The sequence below is a fragment of the Antechinus flavipes genome, chromosome 2 (genome assembly GCF_016432865.1).
Source record: "Antechinus flavipes isolate AdamAnt ecotype Samford, QLD, Australia chromosome 2, AdamAnt_v2, whole genome shotgun sequence".
Classification (NCBI taxonomy): domain Eukaryota; kingdom Metazoa; phylum Chordata; class Mammalia; order Dasyuromorphia; family Dasyuridae; genus Antechinus; species Antechinus flavipes.
In genome coordinates this window covers 512045471-512069665 of record NC_067399.1, presented here as the reverse complement: position 1 = coordinate 512069665, position 24195 = coordinate 512045471, and the positions used below count along the sequence as shown (strand labels likewise).

Genomic DNA, 24195 nt, shown 5'->3' with positions numbered 1-24195 from the left:
ATGGATTGAGGAGGGGAGAAACTTCACCAAGGAAACTAATTAGGAGGCTATAATAGTCTAGACAAAGTAATGAGATCTTAACTTCAGTAGTGTCCATGTGAGTGGAGAAAAGGGGAAAAATTAGAGAGAAATTTTGGAGGTAACATTAATAACACAACCAAATGGATACATATGGTGAGGGAGAGTGAAGAATCAAGATTGTGGATTTGAATGGCTAGAAGGAATGATGGTGCCCTCAGCAGAAATAGGAAAGTTAGAAAAAGGATTAAGCCATATATAAATATGTAATGAATTCTATTTTGGATATATGTTAAGTTTGAAATGCCTACAAAACATCTACTTCAAGATGTCCAAACATTTAATGGCATGGATGAGACTGGTGCTCAGAAGAGAAACCATAGCTGGATATGTAAATTTGATAGTCATCTGCATAGAAATGATCATTGAATCCATAGATAATGTGTAAGGACACCAAAAGAAAGTAGAAAAAACAGTCCTAGATAGGGCTTGGGATTCACCTATGATTAGAAGGTAAGATATGAGCAATAAATCAGCAAAGGAAACTGAGGAGCAATCAGACTAGTAAGGGAAACAGAATAGAGCAATCAAGAAGACCCAGAAAGGATAGAGTCCGCAGTCAGTAAACACTTAATAAGCACATACTTCATTTCTGGAGACCAAATGCCGATAAGAGCTGGAGAGGTAAATATTGAGGAAAGACCACAATTAAGATGATGCTAACTTAGGATAGAAGAGTTTCAGTTGAATAGTCAGTCAGATTGAAATAACACATCTTACAAAATGAGGATTTACCCAGGGTAAGCCAACCAGTGAAAGTCAAGTGGAACGTGCACCCAGGAACTTTCTATCCACTTTTAACTTCCTATCTCCATTTTATATTTGAGTAAAAACAAATCCCAAAAAAGTATAATAGTAGTTCCCATTTTTTTTAATGGTATATAGTGTTCAGTCTTTAAACTGATCCCAGAAACCTCAAGAGAAAGTTCATTTTAATTCATTTTAACTAATAAAAATACATTAGAAATTTTAGAAGGGTTTAAGGAAATGGTTAATTCTAAACATGTTGAGATTAACTAGCAATTCTTCAGATCTTTATTGGACCAGGGACCATGAGTCAATGAATTTCTTTGTTACCTTTCTATGTAGATGTGCTGTTGTCATGGGGGTATGGGAGTAGGCGGGACGAGGAGGAGACTGTTCTGAAGTTTTTTCCCCCTTTTTGAAACTTTAAACTGGTGATAGCAACCTGGACTTTCTGCCAAATTTATCTCCACTGTGTTATTTTATACAGGTTTACTTTAGTTTATGTAATGAATTTCTCTCTTAAATTTGTATGGATCATAGCCTTAATGATTTAATACCTTAATGCACTCTTTTTGTCAAGTGAATAATCATTTTTGTTTTACCAATCTGAATATATACATAAGGTGAGGTAGAGTTTCTTTTGGGGGGAAAATGAAGGGAGGTTAAGTTGTATACATCTATAAAGTTACCAATAGGCAGGAACTATATCATAGAATCTAAAATGTAAGTTGTGAAAAATCTTGAGAGATTTCTTCATTTAAAAATTTTTTGTCATTTTAAAGATGGAGAAACTTAAACCCAGAGATAAAAAAATTGTATACTTCTCTTATAAAATAAGTCATATTTATTGATGAGAAGATATTCATAGTTAAGTATCTTTCAATATCTTTCAGCCTCCATAGTACTAAAGTCTCACTCTGATGGTATCAACATGTTTCAAAGAAACAAAGAGAAAATTTTTGTGTTTGTATGTATGTAACATCTTTATACAGAGTGCCCAAGGTTAAGCTTTAATAGCTTAAAATTGCACTAAACCTTTTAATACACCTGTATTTATGTCAGTACATTTAGGATTGTGATTTTGCTAATATTGGTCCTTCTTGTACCTAAACAGATCATTACTCTTCTGAAGCCTAGTAGATTTTTTTTAAGAGTTGTGATAGATTTAAAAAAAAAATTAATCATCCTCTGGCCATCCTAGTTATTAATCTTTCCTAATTAAGAATTTACCTAGACCTCAGAAAATGTCAGCTAGCTTCTCAATTTCTATTGAAAGATTTAGCAACTTGATAGAGGCTTTGCCCAGCATAGCCATCAAAGACTATTGTGGGAAAAGACACACATGGTTAAATGTATTATTATATAACTGACATTATAAATTATCAGTATCACTCTTGTCATTTATCCTAAGATATCGCTTCAGGCTTTTCAGCTTCAACTCGGGCACATTTTTTACTACTGCCATTAAAAAGCAATACCCTTGGATGAATATTGTGAATTATAAGTGGTGAATAACAATCTCTGGCACAATTATCAAATATGAATAAGCAATTGGATTGTTATTCTAAAACTGCATTGTAACTGAATATTGCAGAATAGTCAGGTCTCCATCCTATGAGTGATAGCATTAAGGTATTATGTTTTCCAAGACAAGGAAAAGTATGGATAGATTATAAATAGAATTATAGAGCATATGAGTGAATTTAGAGATCAGCTAATCCAATACCCTCATTTTCAAGAGAATCAAATAGAAGCCAATAGATGTCAAACACTTAATCTGCCTACAGTTGTACAAAAAGTATCAGATTTGGAATTTGAACTCAAGATTCCATATCCAATGCTTCAGAAGTGGTTACCAGTAGTCTGAATTTACCCATCTCTGGTGCATTAATGGGCAATATGGTTAAATCTGAGTAATGTGTTCCTTCTTATGTGAAAATAACATTAAAACCTACCATTAAAATCTAGCATGTACTTTTCTCATATAAATTTACTTATATAGTAAACCAGGCAAACTCTGGCTTTGGTCCCTCATGTTTTTAATCTTTCTTGATATATTTTGGTTTTACTCAAATACATCTCTACTGTCTCCCCTCTTTTGAGAGTCATCCTTTTTAGCAAAGAATAAAAAAGGGGGAAAAGTTGCTATTCAACAAAACTAATCAATACATCAACCAATTCTATACATATGTGTGTGTTTTCTACTTTCATCTTCCTCTACTTCTGCAATCAAGAGAGCAGGTGCATTTTTTTTTTCCTTTTTTTTGGAGCTAAACTTGATGATTGTAATTACATAACCAAAATATATAGGTTTGTGATCTGGGTAGCTGGGTGAAATGGAAGTACCCTATGAATTTATGAAACAGCAAACCTAGCTGGTCTTCAAAGCGATCAAATTTTTGACCTTGGCCTAATAACTGTGCTAACTTACTTGGCATAACATCCCTTTACACATACATATAGTTGGAATATACTAAAATATGACAGAACTAGTGAGGTATGTTGTGAGGAATCTTTTGAAAACTAAGAAATATGTTTTGACTTGTTTTTCCGCCTTGTCTTCCTCCCTTTTTTCTCCTCCTCTTTTTCCCCAGGGTCATCTCCCTGACACTATGTTCAACCGGGTCTTACCAGGCCCAGTTGCACCTGACAGTAGCAAGAAGCGGGCCCGCAGGGTACGGCCAGACCTCTCCAAGATGGTGGCCCTGATGCAGGGTGGGGGTTCTGGACCCCTTTCTTTACATAATACCTTCCAGCATGGTAGCAGTGGCCTACAACCTGTGTCAGCACTAGGTCACAGCAGTGCCACCTCCACATCTTTGCCTTTTGTGCCATTCGTGATGGGAGGTACAGTTTCATCCTCTCATGTAGACTCCAGTACAATGCTTCATCACCAACATCACCACCACCACCATCACCACCACCATCACCACCATCCAGGCCTGAGAGCTTCTAACTACCCTTCCACACCAGCCACTACCACCTCTGCAGGCACAGCCCTCAGGTTGCCACCACTGCAACCTGAAGAGGAAGAAGAGGAGGAAGAAGAGGAAGATGATGAGGAAGATGATGAAGAAGATGATGATGACTTATCTCAGGGCTATGATAGCTCAGAAAGGGACTTCTCACTCATTGATGACCCTATGATGCCAGCCAACTCGGACTCCAGTGAAGATGCTGATGATTGAGGTCCCAGCATGGTCCCCACTGCTTTAGTGGCTGTTGAATTTTTTTTCATTCACTCTGGGCCCTTGGACTGTGGAAAAAAGAAAGGGGCAGGAGAGAGATGGGAAAACCCAGGACTTGGGGAGGTGGAAAAGTAAAAGAAAACTTGTACCTAATTGCTCCCAAACATGAGAGGATTGGGTGGGCAGGGGAACTCATCAAATAATACATAACCACTTCCTCATTTCTGGGGAAGGAATGGAGACTGGAGCAGCTGGTGTGCTCATTCACCCCTTCCCTGGACACCTCCATTAACAACAGACTATAGCGCTGGCCCCAGCCTCTGGCAGAGCCTGTTCCTGCTGGAACTGTGGATACAGGCTGGAGGGTCAGGAACTGTTACCTTCCTTCTCCTTGGCATTAATAAATTTAAGTTAATCCTTTTCCACTCTTCCCCAGTGCTGTCTTTGCTCCTCTGTAAAATGTTCATTTCAGTGAGATAAGGGTGCTCATTCTAGACATACATTAGCCACTTAAAATCGGTGCTTCACAAATCAGTTTACCAAACAATGACTGTGGCTTTGAAATGAAACAAGTTTATAGCAGGTGAATAAGGCAGCAGTGTGGTTTGGTCTGTCCAGATTACAAATTGTGTCACGAGTGGGGCCAAGCAATTTCTCCATGCTGGTGTGGCCCTAGTATTTGTACTCTCTAGTCCTAACGGGAATTTAAATAGGTTTATAGATAGTCCTGCTTCTTTTCAAGATCATTAGTACTATGACTCTGACTAAACCAGTGGGAAATAAGATGTTACAACTCTATGGCTAGCCTCTTTCTGTACTCAGTTTCATCCTGTTCTATTTTGGTACAATTACCCCTTCCCGTTTTATTTTTTCAATGCCCTAACTAGATGAAGCCAGGACCAAGATGGTCTCTTCTTCTGCCTGTTTATTTCGGGTTGAAAGCTTCTCTTTCCACCCCTTTCTATTTTCCCTCCCTGCCGCCGCTTGAGGCTCCAGGATTTCTGTACCAGACCGCACGTGGGTAAGGGGTGGGTATTCATCCTCCTGGGCGCAGTGGAGGATTGCAACCGTAAGCCACCTCGGGGATTGCGGGGGCCCAGCCGGCCAAGGCCTGAAGGGCTGCTTTGGGAGGGAGGTCAGTCACTACCGAGGTCCACTTAAAAAGCTCTCCCAAACCATCATCGGCGTTCACAGTGATCTAGGGCCCATCTCCCAGAGGACTCCCATCTCTAGTTAGCTGGTCGATTTCGTGCTCTCCAACATCCTCAGGAGAGACAGCGTAGTTTCCTGCCTCCTGGTCTTGATAGGGGCAGGGCCTCTTGAGGCCCGCGCGCTGCCACCTCAGAACGCGCGCTAGCCCCTCACGTGCGAGGCGGAGCTCACGTGGCTATTCGCAGCTCTCCGGAGTTTCGGCCCCCTCCACCACCTACTAATAGGTCTGAGAGACCACGTGCAAGAGCGTAGATGTAACGGGCGCGTCTCCGCTTGAGTCACGTCATGATGCGTGCTCGTGCGTGGCCGTGAAGGAGTTGACTGGAAAACCCCGCGAAAATCTGGGCTTTCTGTCCTCTGCGAATATCGTGGGTTTGGTTTGGTTTGGTTTGATTTGGTATTTAAACTACGTACCCCTACTCCAACAAACTAAAAAAAAAAAAAAAAATTGTAACTGGAAACTCGGAAGCGGAAGGAGGCCCCCCCTTTTCCTGGAGTCTACTTCCGGGTCACTAGGAGAGTGCAGGATTCCGGGGCCGAGAGCGGGCGGTGGAGCCGGGACCTCGCGTGATTCTCGGAGCCCAAAGAAGAGTCTCGTCCCCGGGGCCATGGCGGTGACTCTGGACAAAGAAGCTTATTACCGGCGAGTGAAAAGGCTCTATAGCAACTGGAGGGTAAGGAAGAGCTCATAATAATCCCTAGGGAGAGCCTTTTTCGCCATCCCATAATGCCTCTGCCTCGGCGCCCTTTTTTCCTTTCCCGGAGGGATTTCCTCAGACTCAAGTCCTTTTGCTGTTCCCTCATCATTCACTGCAATCGGGCCCTCGCGGTGTTGGGTGATGAGGAGGGAGCCCCCAACCTTCGCGGTTTCTTGCCGCCACCACCATCTTTCCCGCTGACCATTCCGAGTCACGCATAATAATCCTCTCAGTAGCTTCCCGCCCTCTCGCTCTTGCCAGTCAGTGATCGCTTCCTCCACTACCTTTCCTGCAGCATTATTCATACATCCTATTCATAGTCCTCCCAGTATGACTATAGTTCCACTTAAGGGCCTACCAAGAATCCCACCTACCTTCACATGGGAAGACTGAGGGGTTAGGAATGAAGTAAACATTTATTATTAGGGGTTTGATTTTTTGAATTGGAGGACCCTCCCCCACCCCCAACAACTCCCGCCTCTCTTTCATCTCTGCTAGTGCTGTATAAGCTGCTTCTAAGGCAGTAACAGAACACTGTACATCGCTGATAACAATAAAGGCGGTGTAACATTTAAAAGCTCATGCTTTCCGTCTTTTAGTGTTGCTGGGGCACGTGGTAAGAAAAAGCTGTTTTTAATGGATCTTTATCTCTAATTTCGTATTGGGAGTCTTTGTTGGCTTTAAAACACATGTAGTTAAACTTGACGTTAGTGGCTGTAATTCTTACACTCTTAAGTTGTTAAAGCTGAGGCCTGACCTGTATTCAATAAGCAAAATATCCAACAAGAACAGTTATCAATGAAGATTTAGAAAAAAACTTTGCATTCTAGTTCCAAATCTTGAAATTATCCTTCAGTATCACATCTTAGGAATAAGAGGTTGTGTTACCCTGCCAGTGGCACCACCCCACCCCCAATAAAAATTGTGCTAGTTAAATTTTTAACTCAGATTTTACTATTAGATCCATTAAATTTTTGTACACATTTTGTCTACTTTGTGATAAGATTCTTTAATATGAAATATTTTTATTTGTATTTCATCTTGAAAATCTATAGTTGGTAAATCAGCACATGCCAGCAGAAGAGAAAAATATATGCATAAGAATTTTTCGTTTTGTTTTTAGTCTATGACTGAGTAAAATAGTCTTAAGCAGATCTTTTTACTTATGTTTATGGCTGTTTTAAGATTGCAGGAAAAAATCCCAAATATAAGAACTATACAAATCCAAACTTATCTGTGGAGCTGTTATTTACCGATTAGTTAAAACTGTCAAGTAGCTAACCTTTTTTTCCCCTCACTTTGGTCAAAATTTGATATGAAAGTTGTTTCTGACATCAGTTTGTTGGTGTTTGATTTTCCATAACTTTTTCTGGCTAACTGAACCTGTTAATTGTGCCATTGTGAAGCAGTCATTTTAACTTTACCTTCAATATTTAAAATAAAATATGTCATAATCTTTCATATTTGGGAAATTGGTACACATCCATAGTAAGACATAAGAAGGATATTCATTGTCAATATCAACCATTGTCTTTAAGTCAGTAAAGCATAGGCTTCAGCCTAAAGTTTTCCTGTGTTTCTCTGAAGTTGTAACAGTTCTTTTTTACTGTTTCACTATTTACTTGGTAACAATTTAAGAGTGTGATAATGGTATTCACCAGAGTTTGGAGCACATTCAGGGCTAGATAAAACAAGGACACCATGGGGTGTCAGCATCTAAGTTGTATATAAAATGTATAATTTGTTAAAATATTGGCCCAATTGCAGTTTCATTACTAGAATTTTGTATGAGCACACATTCTAAATTTTTATACTAGTTAATATTAATATTTGAATGCCTTCATCTTCCATTTGCAGAGCTTTTTGTATATATTTATTTTATCCAAAATACTTTTATTCATGTCCAACAAGTGTAGGTAACTGCACTTGACCTGGTAGAAGATAGGAAGCTTAAATCTCAACCTTCAAGGAGCTTCTGGTGTAATAGCTGTTAATACACATTATTATATGATTGGTGTATTGGACAATTAACAAATGTTTTATAAGATCTGAGGGAGAAAGTTGCTACCAATTGAAGAGAAAATGGAATTCTTCCTGGAGTAAGTGGTAGTGTGGTAGTGAAATGAATTATAAACTATTGGGTGTACACATTTATTTAGGAAGCTTGTTTGTTGTTTTTTGGTTATTTGTTGTTTTTTCTCCACCCTATTTTTTTTAAGGAGTTAAGACAGAGTGATAGCAGTTTGAAGTTCTTGTATAAACTCCAGACCTTGAGCTTATAAACAGTGTCTAAAGTTTTCAGAAAGTATTAGTGACTAAAAGTGAATTGGAATGAGCTCCATTTCATCTTATAATTTACTTCTGCTGGGCAGAATCTCTTTTGATTGTGTGACTGGATCTTGGTGATGACTTAATGTTTACTCAGGACCACAGTGGGAGACTAAGCAACTTAAAAAGTCTTACTTTAGGGGCAGCTAGGTGGTGCAGTGGATAGAGCACTAGTCCTAAAGTCAGGAGAACCTGAGTTTAAATTTGGCCTCAGACACTTCCTAGCTGTGTGATGCTGGGGAATTCACTTAACCCCAATTGCCTCACCAAAAAAAAAGTCTTACTTTTATTGATATATTTTATTCTTACATCACTTTTATTCCAAATAATATCCCTTCTCTACCCATTTAGCTATTCTTGTATCAAAGTTTTTTGTAGTTTTTAAGAAAGGAGAAATTAGCATAGTGGTGCATACCAGCAGTTCACTAAATGTGGCATCAATAGGGTAAACCCCAAGGAGCCAGGGGCCCATCAGGTTGCCTAAAATGGATTGAACTAGCCCATGTTGGAGCAGAACAAGTCAAAGTTACCTTGCCAATGAGGAATGAAATTAGGCCCCTGAGTAGTCCTTGATTAACAGGCAAAATGCTAAGAGTTTTTTATGTTTTGTTTTGTTTTTGTTTTTTTAAGAGAAAAGAGTTCCAAAACCCCAATACATCAGTTCTATCTGAAAATATATGTAATATTCCATACTTATAGCTCCGTCCAAATTAGAAAAGGGGAAAAAATGAGAGGTATATTTTATCCACTCTTCCCTGAGTAACATTTATAAATATATCAGGAACTACTCTCTGGTTTCCATTTGGGAGTAACCTATAGCAAAATCAGGTGACTTCTTGTGTCAGTTTCTCCACACTTTAGGATTACTCTACATGAGCTATCACATTACTTAGCCAATTTCAAGACTATATCTCAATTTCAAGTGCAACAGAAAAAGATCAGTGTTATCTCTTAATGCCTTTACTTGCTTCAAGGAGATTTCCTTCTTCAATATCGAAAATTTATGATTTCATCAATTTGGATATTTTACCAATATAGTTGAAAATTGACATCAAAATCCTTTCTCAGGGGGAAAAAAATTATCAGAATAGAAAATATTTAGCACCTTTTGCTAAAGATGGCCATCCTTTTGCTGATGAGTCTCCTTTAATTAGCCTGGCATTCAGGTGGCACATAATATTTTGTCTCTAGCCCCACAGATTAACATGTCCTGCTTGATAGCACTTATCAGAGCTTTTTGCCATAATCTTAAAAAAAAAATACCACAATAAAGCAGGAAAGGAAGATTTACTGAAATGCATGTAAAGTATTAGTATGTGCCAAATACAATTCATAAATATAAAAGCCTGAATGTTCTTGGTCTCAGAGAGTTTACATTGTAACAGAGGGGGATGAAATAGTGCTCTTGTAGGGTAGATGACAAAAATCCAAGATGCTAAGAAAAAAAGATTACAAACTACATGTGGATCAATTTTTAGAAACAATTTGTATTCGTATTTTTTGTCTTTATATCACATATACTTTTTACCCCCCCCCAAAAAATTAACATTTTGTGAGAGAAAAGCGGTTATACAAAATATCCAATATAAATACCTTGACAGACAATCCTAGATCAATTTTCCAAAAGAAAAAAGTGAAATGATCCTAAATCTCTGTGAATCTCAAAGATACTATTTAAAATTCCCCCAATGAAATTTCTAGTTTCCTTGGTCTTCATAAAGGTGTTAATCCTTCTGATTTGTTCAGTTTAAAAAAAAAAAAAAAAGACAAGAACTCTAAAAAAGATGGTTATGTAATGTCTTTCTCATAAATAAAATATTATTTATCTGATTATTTTGTTGCCCCATTTAATTTTACATATTTAAACATATCAGAAAACTTTATAAAAAATGCAGGTATGCAATTTATATAGGTGATTAAATACCATGATTATATTCATTTCTATTGTTGCTAGATATGAGGCCTTTAGTAAAGAATATAAACTCTTTCACAAACATTTCTTTAAGAAAATAAAATTTTACTTAATTTGCGGAAGTGCTATGGATACTTATATGCATTTCAAATACATCCAGTCCTAAATTTTTGACTTGAATTAAGTACCTGCTGTGTTCATAGCACTAAAGATAAAAAGGAAGCTACAAGTTATAAAAACAGTCCCTATCTTCAAAGAGCTTACATTCTTATATGTTGTATGGAAATTTTTATCTGTTGCTTGAGTTTAAATCCTCTTTAATTCAGCATATATACATATATGAAAAACTCTTTGAAAGTTCTTTGCAAGGAGCAGCTAGATGGTGCAGTGGATAGAGTACCAGCCCTGGAGTCAGGAGGACCTGAGCTCCTAGCTGTGTGACCTAGGACAAGTCACTTAACCCCAATTGCCTCAGGGAAAAAAAGAAAAAAGAAAGTTAGTTCTTTGCAAGTAGTATCCTCTTTAGGGGGCAAAAGGGTACCTTTGTATTCCTAGTACCTTGGACAGTACATTGTACATAATATGTACTTAAACTGATCATCAATGTGCTTTTCATTGCAATATAAATGAAAGAATCACTAAAAGGAAATCATACTCTAAAATCCCATTTACTGAGCCCACTCAACAGATAATGAAACATGTTTCTTCTCTGGGTGAAGGGTAGGACCTACTAGGATGGAGTGTTGTTTTCATTACCAATCCTGTTCACTGTCAAATATTTTTATTTAACCGTTTTTCTTTGTTAGAAGGAAATATGGAACTTTGATCCTGTAGTGTCTCTACTGGGCCTGTCTTCCAAAGAGACCATAAAAAGGGGGAAAAGATCCAAATGTACAAAAATGTTTGGGGCAGCCCTTTTTGTAGTGGCAAAAAACTAGAAACTGAGCGTATGCTCATTAGTTGGAAAAAGGCTGAATAAGTTATAATATGTGAATGTTATGGAATATTGTTGTTCTATAAGAAACCATCAGCAGGATGATTTCAGAGAGGCCTGGAGAGACTTATATGAACTGATGCTAAGTGAAGTGAGAATGATCAAGAGAACATTGTACACAGCAGATTATATAATGATGAATTCTGATGGATGTGGCTCTTTTCAACAGAGGTAATTCAGGCCTGTTCCAATGGTCTTGTGATGGAGAGAGCCATTTGCACCTAGAGAGAAGTCTGTGGGGATCATAATATTTTTACTTTTTTTGTTGTTGTTTGCTTGCATTTTATTTTCTTTCTCATTTTTTTCCTTTTTGATCTGATTTTTCTTATGTAGCATGATAATTGTGGAAATGTGTATAAAAGAAGTGCACATGTTTAACATATATTGGATTACTTGCCATCTGGGGAGGGAGGGAGAAAAAAATTTGGAACACAAGACTTTGCAAGGGTAAATGTTAAAAACTACATGTATAGATTTTAAAAATAAAAAGTTTTTTGTTTTTTTTTTTAAAGAAGAGAAGCTTCCATTGGGGAGAAATATTTCCAGAAGTGACTGATGTAAAAAAGAAAGAATATCAGTATAACTGGAAATAATTGTGGTTTTTTTGTAAGGTTTAAATTGCATTTAATTCAAGGCTATAGTCAGATGTTATTCTGTTTCTTGTGGTTGACATCGTATCACAAATTTATCTACCTTGGAGTTTTCTTCTGGGCCTGAATTCATTCCAGAGTTTTGTTCCAGTATTTTCTGTAGAAAAACATTCAAAGATATTCATTTGAAAGGATCAGACATAGTTAAATGTTCTCAGCAGGGATTGTAGTATATTCTCTGATTCATGGCAACTTCATGAGAAATAGGTTTAAACAATTTTTTAAGGTTTGTTCTTATGCCTTACATTATTAATCCCATATTTTATAAGTATGTACTGTGAAAAATCTGAAAATCCCAAATAATTTTCCAGCGTCATTTAAAATACATGGACTTATTTGTACTTTTGTGGATTTTTTTTTTAATGGACATTTACAGGAGACTATGAGTTCAAACCCAATCTCCAATATTTAATATGTGCTAATGGTATGACCTTAGACAAGTCATTTAACCCCAGCTGCCTCCCAAAAATAAAGATAAAGTGAAGTTGCTATTTATCTTGAAATTAAAGGAATAAATCTTCATGTAATACATTTGACTTTGTTTTGTTAATTATTTCCAAATTCCAAAAGAAGGTTCTCAAAAGAATTTCAGTAGTTATCTTAATGTTGTAAGCAGTAAGTGAAAATAAACATTTTATTATATACAAATGTAGTGGAAAATAAAATTATTAAGCATAGTAAGATATTTATGAAAATCTGTCAAGATTTTATTGCCTGCTTTTTGCCAAGCCCTGTGCTAGGTACCAAGGATACAAAAAATAAAGCAGTCCCTACTCACAGAGCTAACTAATACATAGATACAGAATAAGCAAAAATAGATGGAAGAATAGCAATTGGAAGGATCAGAAGAGATTTCAGGTTGTAGTGTTCAAGCTACAACTTGAGAAAATGATGGATTCTATGAAACAAAGGTAAGGAGAGAGTCCATTAGCCATCCATGAAGAATCACTGGTAAATCTGAGAAATATGAAATCAAAGCAAAAGAGGGTGAGTGATTTGAAATGATGCAGTATGTCGCAAAAATCTTTGTCTCTCATTTTATTGTATTTTGAAGTCAGAAGTGAGATGGATTGAACTGGAGAGAAAAGTTTGAGGTAAGGGCTTATTTCATTAAAAAAAAAAAAAAACTTAAAAAAAAGTCATCCCATTAAAAATCTGTTAATTGCTTTCTATTTTAGGTACTACATTTGTCATAATCCAGAAAGTACAATGGAACTTTATGCTGTCCTGCTCAGTTTGTCATTCAGTGCTTGGTTTCTTTATTTTTATATTCTCTAACAACTTTGGCAGCTGGAGCTTTAGAATGAAGTGGAAGGTATTTGGGGAGATAGGCTCTCACATAGCTATTAGGTCTTTTTTTCCTCTTCCTTCTTTAGAATGGATACAAAGATAAAGGAAGAGAGTCTTAATGGCTTTGAAATCACCACATCTTTCCTTTATTTCAAGAAGTTACCCAGAAGCTATGATTAACAGGAGAAACTTAACAGAGGTCCAAAATGGGCAGGGGAGGGAGGGAGAAAAGGGATTATTTCCTTTGTGGACAATTAGCTAAATTTTTATTCTTTTGGCAATGTGTAGTTGGACAAAAAAAAATGGAGTGACCAGATACTCTGCTCTTTGTATTTCAGAAAGGAGAGGATGAGTACGCCAATGTTGATGCCATAGTTGTTTCAGTAGGTGTTGATGAAGAAATTGTTTATGCCAAATCTACTGCCCTTCAGGTAAGTTGGCAGAGCCATCCAATCCTGCCATTGGCAGAGTTAAAATTTATTCAGAGGGAGAAGAGGAAAAGATAAGAAAGTGGGAGGAGAGAGGGAGGGAAAGATAAGAATACCATCAAAAGTGGTCTTAGATACTGCTCTTGGTTTTCTTAGCTTTGATGGTTAAGCCATCCCGATGACAGTAGGATACAATTAGCATTCTTCATTGATTTTTTTCATTTGTCTATGAGTATTGGGACCTTTCACCCTGTCTCTTCTCTTTTTCCCATAGACATGGCTCTTTGGTTATGAGCTAACTGATACCATTATGGTGTTCTGTGACGACAAGATTCTCTTCATGGCCAGCAAAAAAAAAGTAGAGTTCTTAAAACAAATTGCCAACACTAAGGGTAATGAAAATGCAAATGGTGCTCCTGCCATTACACTGCTGGTTCGAGAAAAAGTAAGAAATTAAAAAAATTGATTGCAAACATTTAAGTATTTAACATAAGGACAGTGATGCCTAGGGGAGGAAATTTTTATAATGATTTTTGAAAGAATTCATAGCAAGGATGTGGCATAAAATTCTGACTGACCCTCATAAATATTTGGGAGGAAGGAAGGACATCATTACGGTTCTCTTCTTGGAATTTCAAACTCCTCCTAAATCCAATAGCATGCTATGCTCATTTTCCATTGGAACTGGTAGGGCTTTTGTTTTTATTTTGTTTCTTGTTTGAATCCATGTTTAATTTTAGTTATACATATCTTTTCTGGGTAACTTAATCATAAGCATGGTATTCTCAATAAAGAACTATTTTGTTGTTTAGTTTTAAATGCCTTCCTGTCCTTAATCAATTTCTTTCTTGAGTATTACTCATTTATGCTTAATCATAGCTGTTATCAGGGAATGTGGGCTATTATTTTCCTTTCCCTTTTAGTTTGGGTATATCAAATCTACTGCAAAGAAGTTGGTGCCAAATCTAAATGCTGCATCATATCTAAGAACTGTTTAGAGAGATTAACATAAACATCACCTTTTTTTTTTTTTCCTTCTGTTAGAATGAGAGTAACAAAGGTAATTTTGACAAAATGATTGAAGCCATTAAAGAGAGCAAGAGTGGCAAGAAGATTGGGGTATTCAGCAAAGACAAATTTCCTGGAGAGTTCATGAAGAGTTGGAACGACTGCCTTAACAGAGAGGGCTTTGAGAAAGTAAGAGAATTGATAGAGAAATCAGAAATAGTGGGATTAAGAATGGTTCAGTAATAGTGTAAGAGAAGTAAATCATTCTCAAGCAGAAGAATACAACTTTTTTTTTTTTTTTTTTTTTTTTTTTTAAGGTTTTCAGGAAGTGAGATGTTTGCATTTTTGGTCAGAGTAAGATTAGTATTTGAGAACCTCAGAAATACCAAGAAATCAAGATGGTCTTCCTTAGAACTAGTTAACTTATAGATGATTTGTTTCCTCTATTCCCCAACTTTTTTTTTTTAATCTAGAAAGTCACCTTATGTTTTATGTTTTATAGATAAAATAGATCATTTCTTCGTATTTCATATTTCTTCATATTTTCCTGTTTTGCTTTGTTAAAAAGAGTTTTTTTTTTTAATTTGTCCAGTCAGAAGAAAGTTGTGGGGTTTTTTGGTTTTTTTTGTTACTATTAACCCCAATTTAGATTCTTTTAACAAATATTTGAACATTTAGTGTGTAAAAGGAGCTATGCTAGGTTCTCTGTCATTGTCTCTTTCCAGCTCCAGAAGTAAGATCAGAACACAGATCTTATTATCTAGCTGTAACTCATTAATAGTTCTCTTATTTCAGATTACATATTCCTTTATCCATAGATTGATATCAGTGCGGTTGTGGCATATACCATAGCTGTAAAAGAGGATGGAGAACTTACTTTAATGAAGAAAGCAGCTAATATCACCTCTGAAGTCTTCAACAAATTTTTCAAGGAAAGAGTCATGGAAATTGTTGATGCAGATGAGGTAACTGAAGAAGAGACACCACATCAAATGCTTTTTTAAAGTAAATGAGCAGTAAATCTTACATAGTCAAGAAGGATATTTTGCTATAATTTTTTAAGATAAGCACTTCTCTCTCCTCTCCTCCCCCACCAATTCTTTCTTTTACCAAATCAGATTTAAAATTATTTTATTTTATTAGAATTTCTCTAATGCTATAGAACGGGTAGGGAAGGTGCAACTTGTGGGCTGTATAAGGCCTAAGAATCATTTGGTCTGGTCTTACCAAGGCAACTGCAGGTAATAAAGAGCTGAAAGCTAGGTACCATAGTCTCTCACTCTTTGAGTTTTTAAAATGATAATTTTGTATGGCCCACAAATGATCTTATAAATATCCAAATGATCCTTGGGGAAAAAAAGGTCCCCTACCCCTGCTATGGAATAAAGTGAAGTTCATTAAAATCCTATAAGCCTAGGAGAGAGGGTGGTTGTACATTTGTTTGGATTAATAAGATTTCTTTAAAATATAACTGATCATTTAATGGTAGTGTGATTATTACTTCTTTCAAGAACTTTTTTAATATATCTTTTTTTTAGTCTATTTAAAAGAAATTTTCAGAATTTAAGCTCATGAAATGTTACAAAATTGCTATGTTATCTTTTGAGATTTGGATGTCATTAAATATCATGTTGCTCACAAGCCCCCACACTCCTAGATAATAAAGGATTGGATAAGCAGAACACCCTTATAATTGTTGCCTCCTTTCTGGATTTATTTATAGAAAGTTCGTCACAGTAAATTGGCTGAGTCTGTGGAGAAGACCATTGAAGAAAAGAAGTACTTGGCTGGAGCAGACCCTTCTACGGTGGAGATGTGTTATCCTCCCATCATCCAGAGTGGTGGCAACTATAATCTCAAGTTCAGTGTAGTTAGGTAAGCAGTTATTCTTTCAAACACTGATATTTAGTAGTATTGCAGTAGTTAGTACCCTCATAGATATAGCTATGAGCTACCCCATTCTGAGGAAATTATGTTTTTTTCATTTCACAGTTGACTACAGGATAAGAGCCATCTCATCCCCACATTGCTAGAATCAATAAGTAGATTTCAGTCAGTATGTCTCTTGCTTCCCTAGAGCACTATAAATTATATTAATACTTTCACAGCTGTTTTTTACCATTCTGTTTTGAGGAAGAACCAAGGAATATACTGATCCTATGTATTACTATTGGTACTAAGTACTTTGGTGGCTTCAATAATATCGTGGTTTTCTATCTTTGGGTCTAAAGTGACAAGAACCACATGCATTTTGGGGCCATCACCTGTGCCATGGGTATTCGCTTCAAATCCTACTGTTCCAATCTCGTACGAACTCTGATGGTAGATCCTCCCCAGGAAGTCCAGGAGAATTACAACTTTCTGCTTCAGCTACAGGAAGAGCTGCTAAAGGAGTTAAGACATGGTAAGGTTTCTGCAAAAGATAGGTTAAGAATAAATGTACAGAAACATAGGCTGTGTGTTTTTTGCATATCCTTAAGTCTCTACTAGACAAACTAATTTCTGGTTTTACTTCTTAGGATATTGGGGAACACATTTAAAATGCTTGTAAATCTATTTTGTGAATAGTTAAGAGATATTTTTCATTTTTGTAGAAATAGCATGCTTTGATGTATATATCAGATTAATTCCCACATTTTAGTTTTCTCAAAATTAAGTTTGCTTCACTCTAGGAAAACTACTTTCTTTTTCCCGTTTAGTTTTCTGCTGACTTGCAATTTTAAGTCTATCCTTTGAATACTACATTTCTCTTTGTTTAAGCTTTCAGATTCTTGTAATGAAAATTCAGGGAATTAGGATATTGGAAAGATTTGTACATAGGGAGAAATGGAGCATTTATAGTATCTAAATTCTCCTTTTCATTCGTATCTGAAACAAATCAGAATAGATCCAAGATTGACCTAGATGCTGCTATTATAATTCAGAAAATAGCTATTGGATGACTTAGACCTGAAGTTATCTAATTTTTTGTTTACCTAACCTATTATTGCTAAAGCCTCCTGATCTCATTCTTTTAAGAAAGACTGAGAAGAAAATCTTAGCAAAGACCATGTTGTTAATCGTTTCAGTCATGTATGACTCTTCATAACCTCATTTGGATTTTTCTTGGCAAAGATATTAAAGTGGGTACCATTTCCTTCTCTAACTTATTATACAAATGGGGAAACTGAACCAAACCAGGTCAAGTAACATGTCTAGGATCACACAGCTAGTAAATTTCTTGATCAGATCTGAACTCGGGTCATCAGGCCTGGCAGTAGATAGTACTGTGACCAATAAAGACCATGATCATAGCTTAATGTCATGGGCCGTCATTTCATTAAGCCAACCAGAAAACATTCATTCATTTACCACCTAGAGAGTAGGGAAAAGAGACGTATATTGTCCTGATTGTAAAATTCTTACTTTGCAATGTTTCAGATTTTATAGTTTAGTATGATACCTCAAGTCCTACTAGTCCAAATCATATTTAGTCTTCCCTCTTAGAGATTGAAAAGTGGGTAAAACAAAGTTTGTTGCATGTAGTTTTTTGAAAGTTAATTCTTGAAATCAGGTGGAAACACAGCTTTGAAAGTTCTCTGGTGAAGTGATAATATACTTAAAAAGAAGAGATTTCCAGTTTTATGTACATGTCCACTTATGTATTATATATGGAAATTCTCAATTTATTTGATTGTTTGTTGAATTTGGAATTGTTTTTTAATTATAATTTTTTTAAAAATGGGAATGTTTTGTGAGTTCTGTGTTCTTAGTCTTCCCTTCTCTCACTTGCTTTGGTCCTAGGTGTGAAACTATGTGAAGTATACAATGCTGTCATGGATATGGTCAAGAAACAAAAACCAGACTTGCTCAACAAAATCACCAAAAATCTTGGGTAAGTGATTCTATAAGACACAAATATATTTGAATTAAAGCTCTTCTAAGGGAAATAACTAATACAAACATCCTTTTAGGTCAATTTATGACTAGCAGAAATAATTTCAGGGTGCCCTTCACACTGTGTTCTAAGCAGTACCCTATAGAAAATATTCAGTTAAGTTCTACTTTTGAAAAATTCTAGGCAATCTTCTTAGATGAAAGCCATTCCAGGGTACATACTTGTTCTTCCTGGGCCTCTGAAAGATGAGAAGAAATGTGTCAGGCTGTACCAAGTGCTGGCTCAGTTGGCTGCCAGGGCTTGAAAATCCAGTTACCAGCTTGTCACAACTGGATCGTGTGGCCTAGTTATGGGTGAGTGAAGTGGAGCTTAGCCTACCTTCATGGCCATTCTAGTAGTGTACCCCTAACAGTTTCTGAGAGCCAAATTGGGTGTGAGTGTGGGTGTATGTGGGTGTTACAGAGAGAGAAAGAGAGCATACTCCTGGCTTTGATTTTTTTTTTGGTCTAGTATAGTAAAATTTAGGTGTTTGAATGGATGGGCACTGGGCGGGGGCAAAAAATGGGAGGGCTTGATTACAATCAAGGAAAATGTGCCTAATTTGGATTTTTTTTTTTTTTTTAAATCACTGAACTAAACATGAAGAGCTTAAAGGCTATGAACCCTAATCCCACTTATAACTGATTGCCCAGTGTGGACAAAACATGTAATAATGTTTGTGGCTCCTCCTCTATCTGTAGAAAAACTAAGAATTTTTTTTTAGTATCCATAAAATGGAAGAGTTGTGAGAGCAAAGTCATGCCCTTTGTACTTTGCCAAATATTCCATATTTAGATATTTTCAGCTTGTTTTGAATTCTGATTTCATTTTTTTAAATAGGTTTGCAATGGGAATTGAATTCCGAGAAGGATCTTTGGTAATCAATAGTAAAAATCAGTACAAATTGAAAAAAGGTGAGGCAATGCAAAATGATGACGCTTTCTAAAAGTACCTTCCTTTGTCCCATCTTCCCTCTTCTCTATTAAATTTTTATTGTTCATTGATCTACATTTTTGCTCTTTTAGGGATGGTTTTTAGCATCAATATGGGATTCTCAGATCTGACTAATAAGGAAGGAAAGAAACCAGAAGAAAAAACCTATGCCCTCTTCATTGGTGACACAGTTCTTGTTGATGAGGTAAGTGTTAGCCATTTAAACTATTGGTGGTCTGCAATTTTAGAAGCAAATTTCATAGTTAGGTCTTTTGAGATGGGTGAAATTTGAAATAAGTGGGAAAACAAAGTTTCAAACTTCAATCTTTATTAAGCAATGCATGCATTGGTATAACAAATCGAAATCAAATCTCCTCAGCTTGGTATTGGACCCCCAAATGCAGACATTTTTATGCATTAAAAGAAAACATTTAACAGGCTGTAAATCAAGATACAAGATTGGATCATTTGATTTCTAGAAATTGGAGGCATGATTATGGATTTTTCAAATTGCAAGGGTGAGAATGAACAAATACAGTTCCCTGAAATTTTAAAATTTAAGATTAATATATATATATATATATATATATATATTATATATATATATATATATATTATATATATATATATATTATATATATATATATGTGTGTGTGTGTGTGTGTGTCCCACTGTACCCACTCCAACTGTTTCTATTCAAAAGAACAAGAAAACTTATTAATCACAATGGGACCATTTTTCAATTAAGATTTAGAGGTTGACTGAAGTATATTATTGTGAGAAAACTCCTTGGTTCTGACTGGGTTTCTGGTCAATATAATCTAGGTCTAAGCAACAGGTAGTCCAAGGGGTACTAAGAGATAGTCTAGCTTCCCCTGTTCAATCTAGGTTCAAACAATGCAATAGTTTTCTCATAAGACAGAAATTGGATTAGACCTCTAGTTGAATTGAATGGGGAAAAAATGAGTTAGAGCCACAATTAAGTCACAAGGTGGACTTTGTGTGTCCCACAGTTCTTTCATTTTTCACATATTAACCTATTTTACTGTGTGTAATTTACATATTGCAGATAATGATAATCATTATCTGAAAATAAAATTGTTAGGTCATCATCCAAGGGAAAATGTTTATAACTAAGATCATAGTAGTGATTTGATTTGAATCAATATTGAATAGATTAGCTTTAAGAAATATTATTTAAGATAATTAATGAAGCCAACATTTATTAAACATCTCTGGTGTACTAGATACTATGAGTATATAGTCACAAACACAACAACCCCTGCCCTAAGTGAACTTGAATTCTTGGTAAGACATAGCTAGAGAGAAAACCAGTATTCTTTAAATATCAATTGAAACATCTCTTTTTAAATACAAAGCAATACATATACGAAGTTGGAAGAAGAAAATGCTATCATTGTCTCTAGCAATGTCTAACTCTTGTTCTTTGTCCTAGGATGGTCCAGCTGTTGTTCTTACTTCTGTCAAGAAGAAAGTGAAGAATGTAGGCATCTTCTTAAAGGTAAAAAAGCTCAGGAAAGTGGTCATAAATATTTTTCCAGTACAATATCACATGAAAAATCCATATATTTGTAGTCCACTTAAATTTTTGTATTCATAAGAGATAAGAGTATATTGTCTATTCAAAAATAGGAATTTTTTTTAAAATAGCAATACAGAAAGCAATTCACTCCTTACTCTTCTCAAAATAGTATGTTTAGCAAACTTTATTTTTAAATATAAAGAATATTTACACTATTTTAGTCAGTTTTGTTCAGTTCAATTTGGTATTTTAAGAGACAAAAACTCTTTGATTATAGATTATATAGAATCAAGTCATAACTCAATTCTTGCTTGGGTTAAAAAGCATTAATGATGGAAATCTACTTCTGTTTGACTAGTTTCATAAAAAAGAATTTAATTTTGTAGAGATAGGCAAATCTAAACTGTGTAACTAGAACTTTTTAGTGGTTAGTTGCCACTGGTTTGCTAAGTCACATAATTAAGTAAAAATATTTTGCTAAAAATGTCAAGCAGATTGTATGAGCCATATTTCTATGTCTAGGGCAGAAGAAGAGGAACAAGGTATATAAGTATAGGGACTATTTTATTGAAAGACATTCTAATGTGAGAAAACTCATTTGTGTGTTTGTGTGCGTGCGCACATATGCTCATTTTTCACCATAGAATGAGGATGAAGAAGAAGAGGAAGAGGAGAAAGATGAAGCTGAGGACCTTTTGGGACGAGGTTCAAGAGCAGCTTTGCTCACCGAGAGAACACGAGTAGGTCTCCTGCTTTGTAAATTGTTCACATCTTTTGCCTACAAATGTTTTACTTGTTTTAGTAACTTGAGTTTATTTCTTTCATCAGAATGAGATGACTGCAGAGGAAAAGAGGAGAGCACATCAAAAGGAATTGGCCACACAGCTCAATGAAGAAGCCAAAAGACGTTTGACTGAGCAGAAAGGAGAACAACAAATTCAGAAGTAAGAGGATTACTGATGACTCTGGAGGGATTGACACCCTGAGACTTCTGAAGTCTCATTGTTCACTTTTATTGTTCCCATCCTAGAGCTCGAAAATCTAATGTATCCTACAAGAACCCATCTCTGATGCCTAAGGAACCACATATTCGTGAAATGAAGATTTATATTGATAAGAAATATGAGACTGTAATAATGCCTGTATTTGGCATTGCAACACCATTTCACATTGCCACAATCAAGGTAATTCACTACCATATACTAGACCAGTTTTCACCTAAAATTCTTTTGTCTATAGTCATTATAATTCTCATTTCACGTTATCCTTTTTTGAAGCCTCATCTTCTTTAATGCACTTTTCCAGTTTTATTCACTATCTACTCCTATTATTGTTTGTTTCTCTCCCCATTTTCACTTCCTAGAAAAATTAATGCTTCAGGTGAATCTATTCATTAATAGATCTGTCTGCCTGGTTATTCCTAGGACTTCAGAAAAAAAAAAAATGTTTCACCTGTATTTTGTTAAACATTGAGGTTTTAATTGACTTTCAATATAGGAAGGAGGCATGCAGTGATAAATAATGGATTTTCTACACCTTAGAAACAAAGGGAACTGGAGATAAAGTTTGCATAGGATAGAGTAACCCATTCAGAGAAACATAATTTTCTGATTAAGGAGATGGTCTCTACCTTCAGATTTCAGAGCTTAGTAAATAGAATATGAAACCAGAAAGGAGACAGATAATCTAATTTGGCTTCACATATAAAGTTTGGCTAAAAATTAGAGGCATCTTGTGTTGTGAAAAACTCTAAATTTGAAGTTGAATTTGAACTTTAATTCTGTAAAATTTAGGGAACCTTTAAAGAGTATATTACTGAATCTATGCCTAAAGAAGACTAGTTTGGTAGTAATGTGAATGATCTATTTGATGGGCAAAATGATTTGAAGACTTTTTGGGAGACCACTTGGGGTAGTGCTGGAGGATGGTCTTGGTAACATAAGAAATAGTAAAGGTCAGTGGAAACAGATTTTAGAGAACCAGTTCTTTAAAACATGAAGATGCATTGGGCATGGTAACAAGAGTTTATAAGCTGCAGTGAGCTAAACCTATTGGATTTCTATACTAAATCTGGTACTACTTATGAGATCTGAAGCCACCAAGTTTATAAAGATGGGCAAATTTATCTAGGTCAGAAGCTGCACGAGCCAAGGCACCCATGCTGATCAGTAGTGGAATTGGGATTGTAGGTAACTATTGTACTAGTGTAATGTAGGAAATTTCCGAAAAGAAAAAAAGACCCTTGGTTCTCAAATGCTATGCCAATAGTACATCAGGCAAGGTATGGTAAGTTTTAAAGACTTTGGAGAGTATTTGAGACCAATCATCTAGCTAAATTCAAAGAGTTCATCACCACCTCTTATTAATGATATATTGAAGGAGAGTACAGTGTACACCTCAAAAATCTTTTAGGCACAGAGGAATTATGATCTGAATATCTTGAAGAAGGTCTCAAAGTGATACAATCACAGATCTTTTGATATATTGTAGAGCTTAAGGTACCAATGACCTCTTAAGTGAAGATGATCTCTGGACAACTGGAAATGTGAATGTAAGGTTCAAAACAGTGTTCAGGACCCAAAGATTTGGGATTTATATAAAAGTAATCATTGAAAACATGGTAATAAATGAGTTGGCAAAAAAGAGGTCCTTTTGCATAGAAAAAAAAAAAAACAAGGCCTGCTGTCTTGAAGAACACATACTTTAAGGATCTAAGAAAGGGCGAGTTACCAATGAGAGATTTTTTGTTTTTTTTAATGGTACATTAGGGAAGTAGAAGAACTAGAAGAGAGGTAACCAATAATATCAGATGCCACAGTGAAGTGAATGATGTTGAAAACTAAAGAAAGATCATTGGACTTTGTGGTTTTAAGATTATTAGTGACCTGTGAAAAATATTTCTTTGAACTAAAAGTCAAATTACAAGGTTTTGAGAAAGTAGGAGTGAGTATACACAACTTTTTCAAGAAATTTGGCCTGAAAAATGAGAGGTAGAGTGATGTATAGATAGAAAAAAATCTTTTGTGTGTTTTTTGTCTTCCTTTTCTTTGAATAGAATATCAGTATGTCTGTGGAAGGAGATTACACCTACTTGCGAATTAATTTTTATTGCCCAGGCAGTGCTCTGGGCAGGAATGAAGGCAACATTTTCCCCAATCCAGAGGCTACATTTGTCAAGGAAATGTGAGTCCCAGGATGCCATCTATCCCAATCTTTACTGGCTGAAGTGTGATTCCTCTGTCCTGAGTTTCTCTTTGTCTAGAAAACTCC

At 35.8% G+C, this 24195-nt stretch overlaps 2 protein-coding genes across 5 annotated transcripts in view; both read left to right on the top strand.

The window, feature by feature from the left end:
• CHD8 (chromodomain helicase DNA binding protein 8) overlaps window positions 1-4434 on the top strand; it is a 61187-nt gene extending 56753 nt beyond the window's left edge. For all 4 annotated transcript variants that reach the window (XM_051980410.1, XM_051980411.1, XM_051980408.1 and 1 more), the window contains one exon: window positions 3420-4434. In XM_051980410.1, the coding sequence (XP_051836370.1) occupies window positions 3420-4013 (594 nt within the window). In that variant the 3' untranslated portion in view covers window positions 4014-4434. The remainder of the gene's footprint in view (window positions 1-3419) is intronic.
• Window positions 4435-5496: 1062 nt separating this feature from the next.
• SUPT16H (SPT16 homolog, facilitates chromatin remodeling subunit) overlaps window positions 5497-24195 on the top strand; it is a 29131-nt gene continuing 10432 nt past the window's right edge. The window contains exons 1-15 of the mRNA XM_051980416.1: window positions 5497-5899; window positions 13436-13528; window positions 13800-13970; window positions 14570-14722; window positions 15352-15498; window positions 16257-16408; window positions 16765-16937; window positions 18317-18407; window positions 19290-19363; window positions 19475-19587; window positions 20839-20904; window positions 21570-21665; window positions 21754-21869; window positions 21956-22109; window positions 23981-24108. Of these exons, the coding sequence (XP_051836376.1) occupies window positions 5834-5899; window positions 13436-13528; window positions 13800-13970; window positions 14570-14722; window positions 15352-15498; window positions 16257-16408; window positions 16765-16937; window positions 18317-18407; window positions 19290-19363; window positions 19475-19587; window positions 20839-20904; window positions 21570-21665; window positions 21754-21869; window positions 21956-22109; window positions 23981-24108 (1793 nt within the window). The 5' untranslated portion in view covers window positions 5497-5833. The remainder of the gene's footprint in view (window positions 5900-13435; window positions 13529-13799; window positions 13971-14569; window positions 14723-15351; window positions 15499-16256; window positions 16409-16764; window positions 16938-18316; window positions 18408-19289; window positions 19364-19474; window positions 19588-20838; window positions 20905-21569; window positions 21666-21753; window positions 21870-21955; window positions 22110-23980; window positions 24109-24195) is intronic.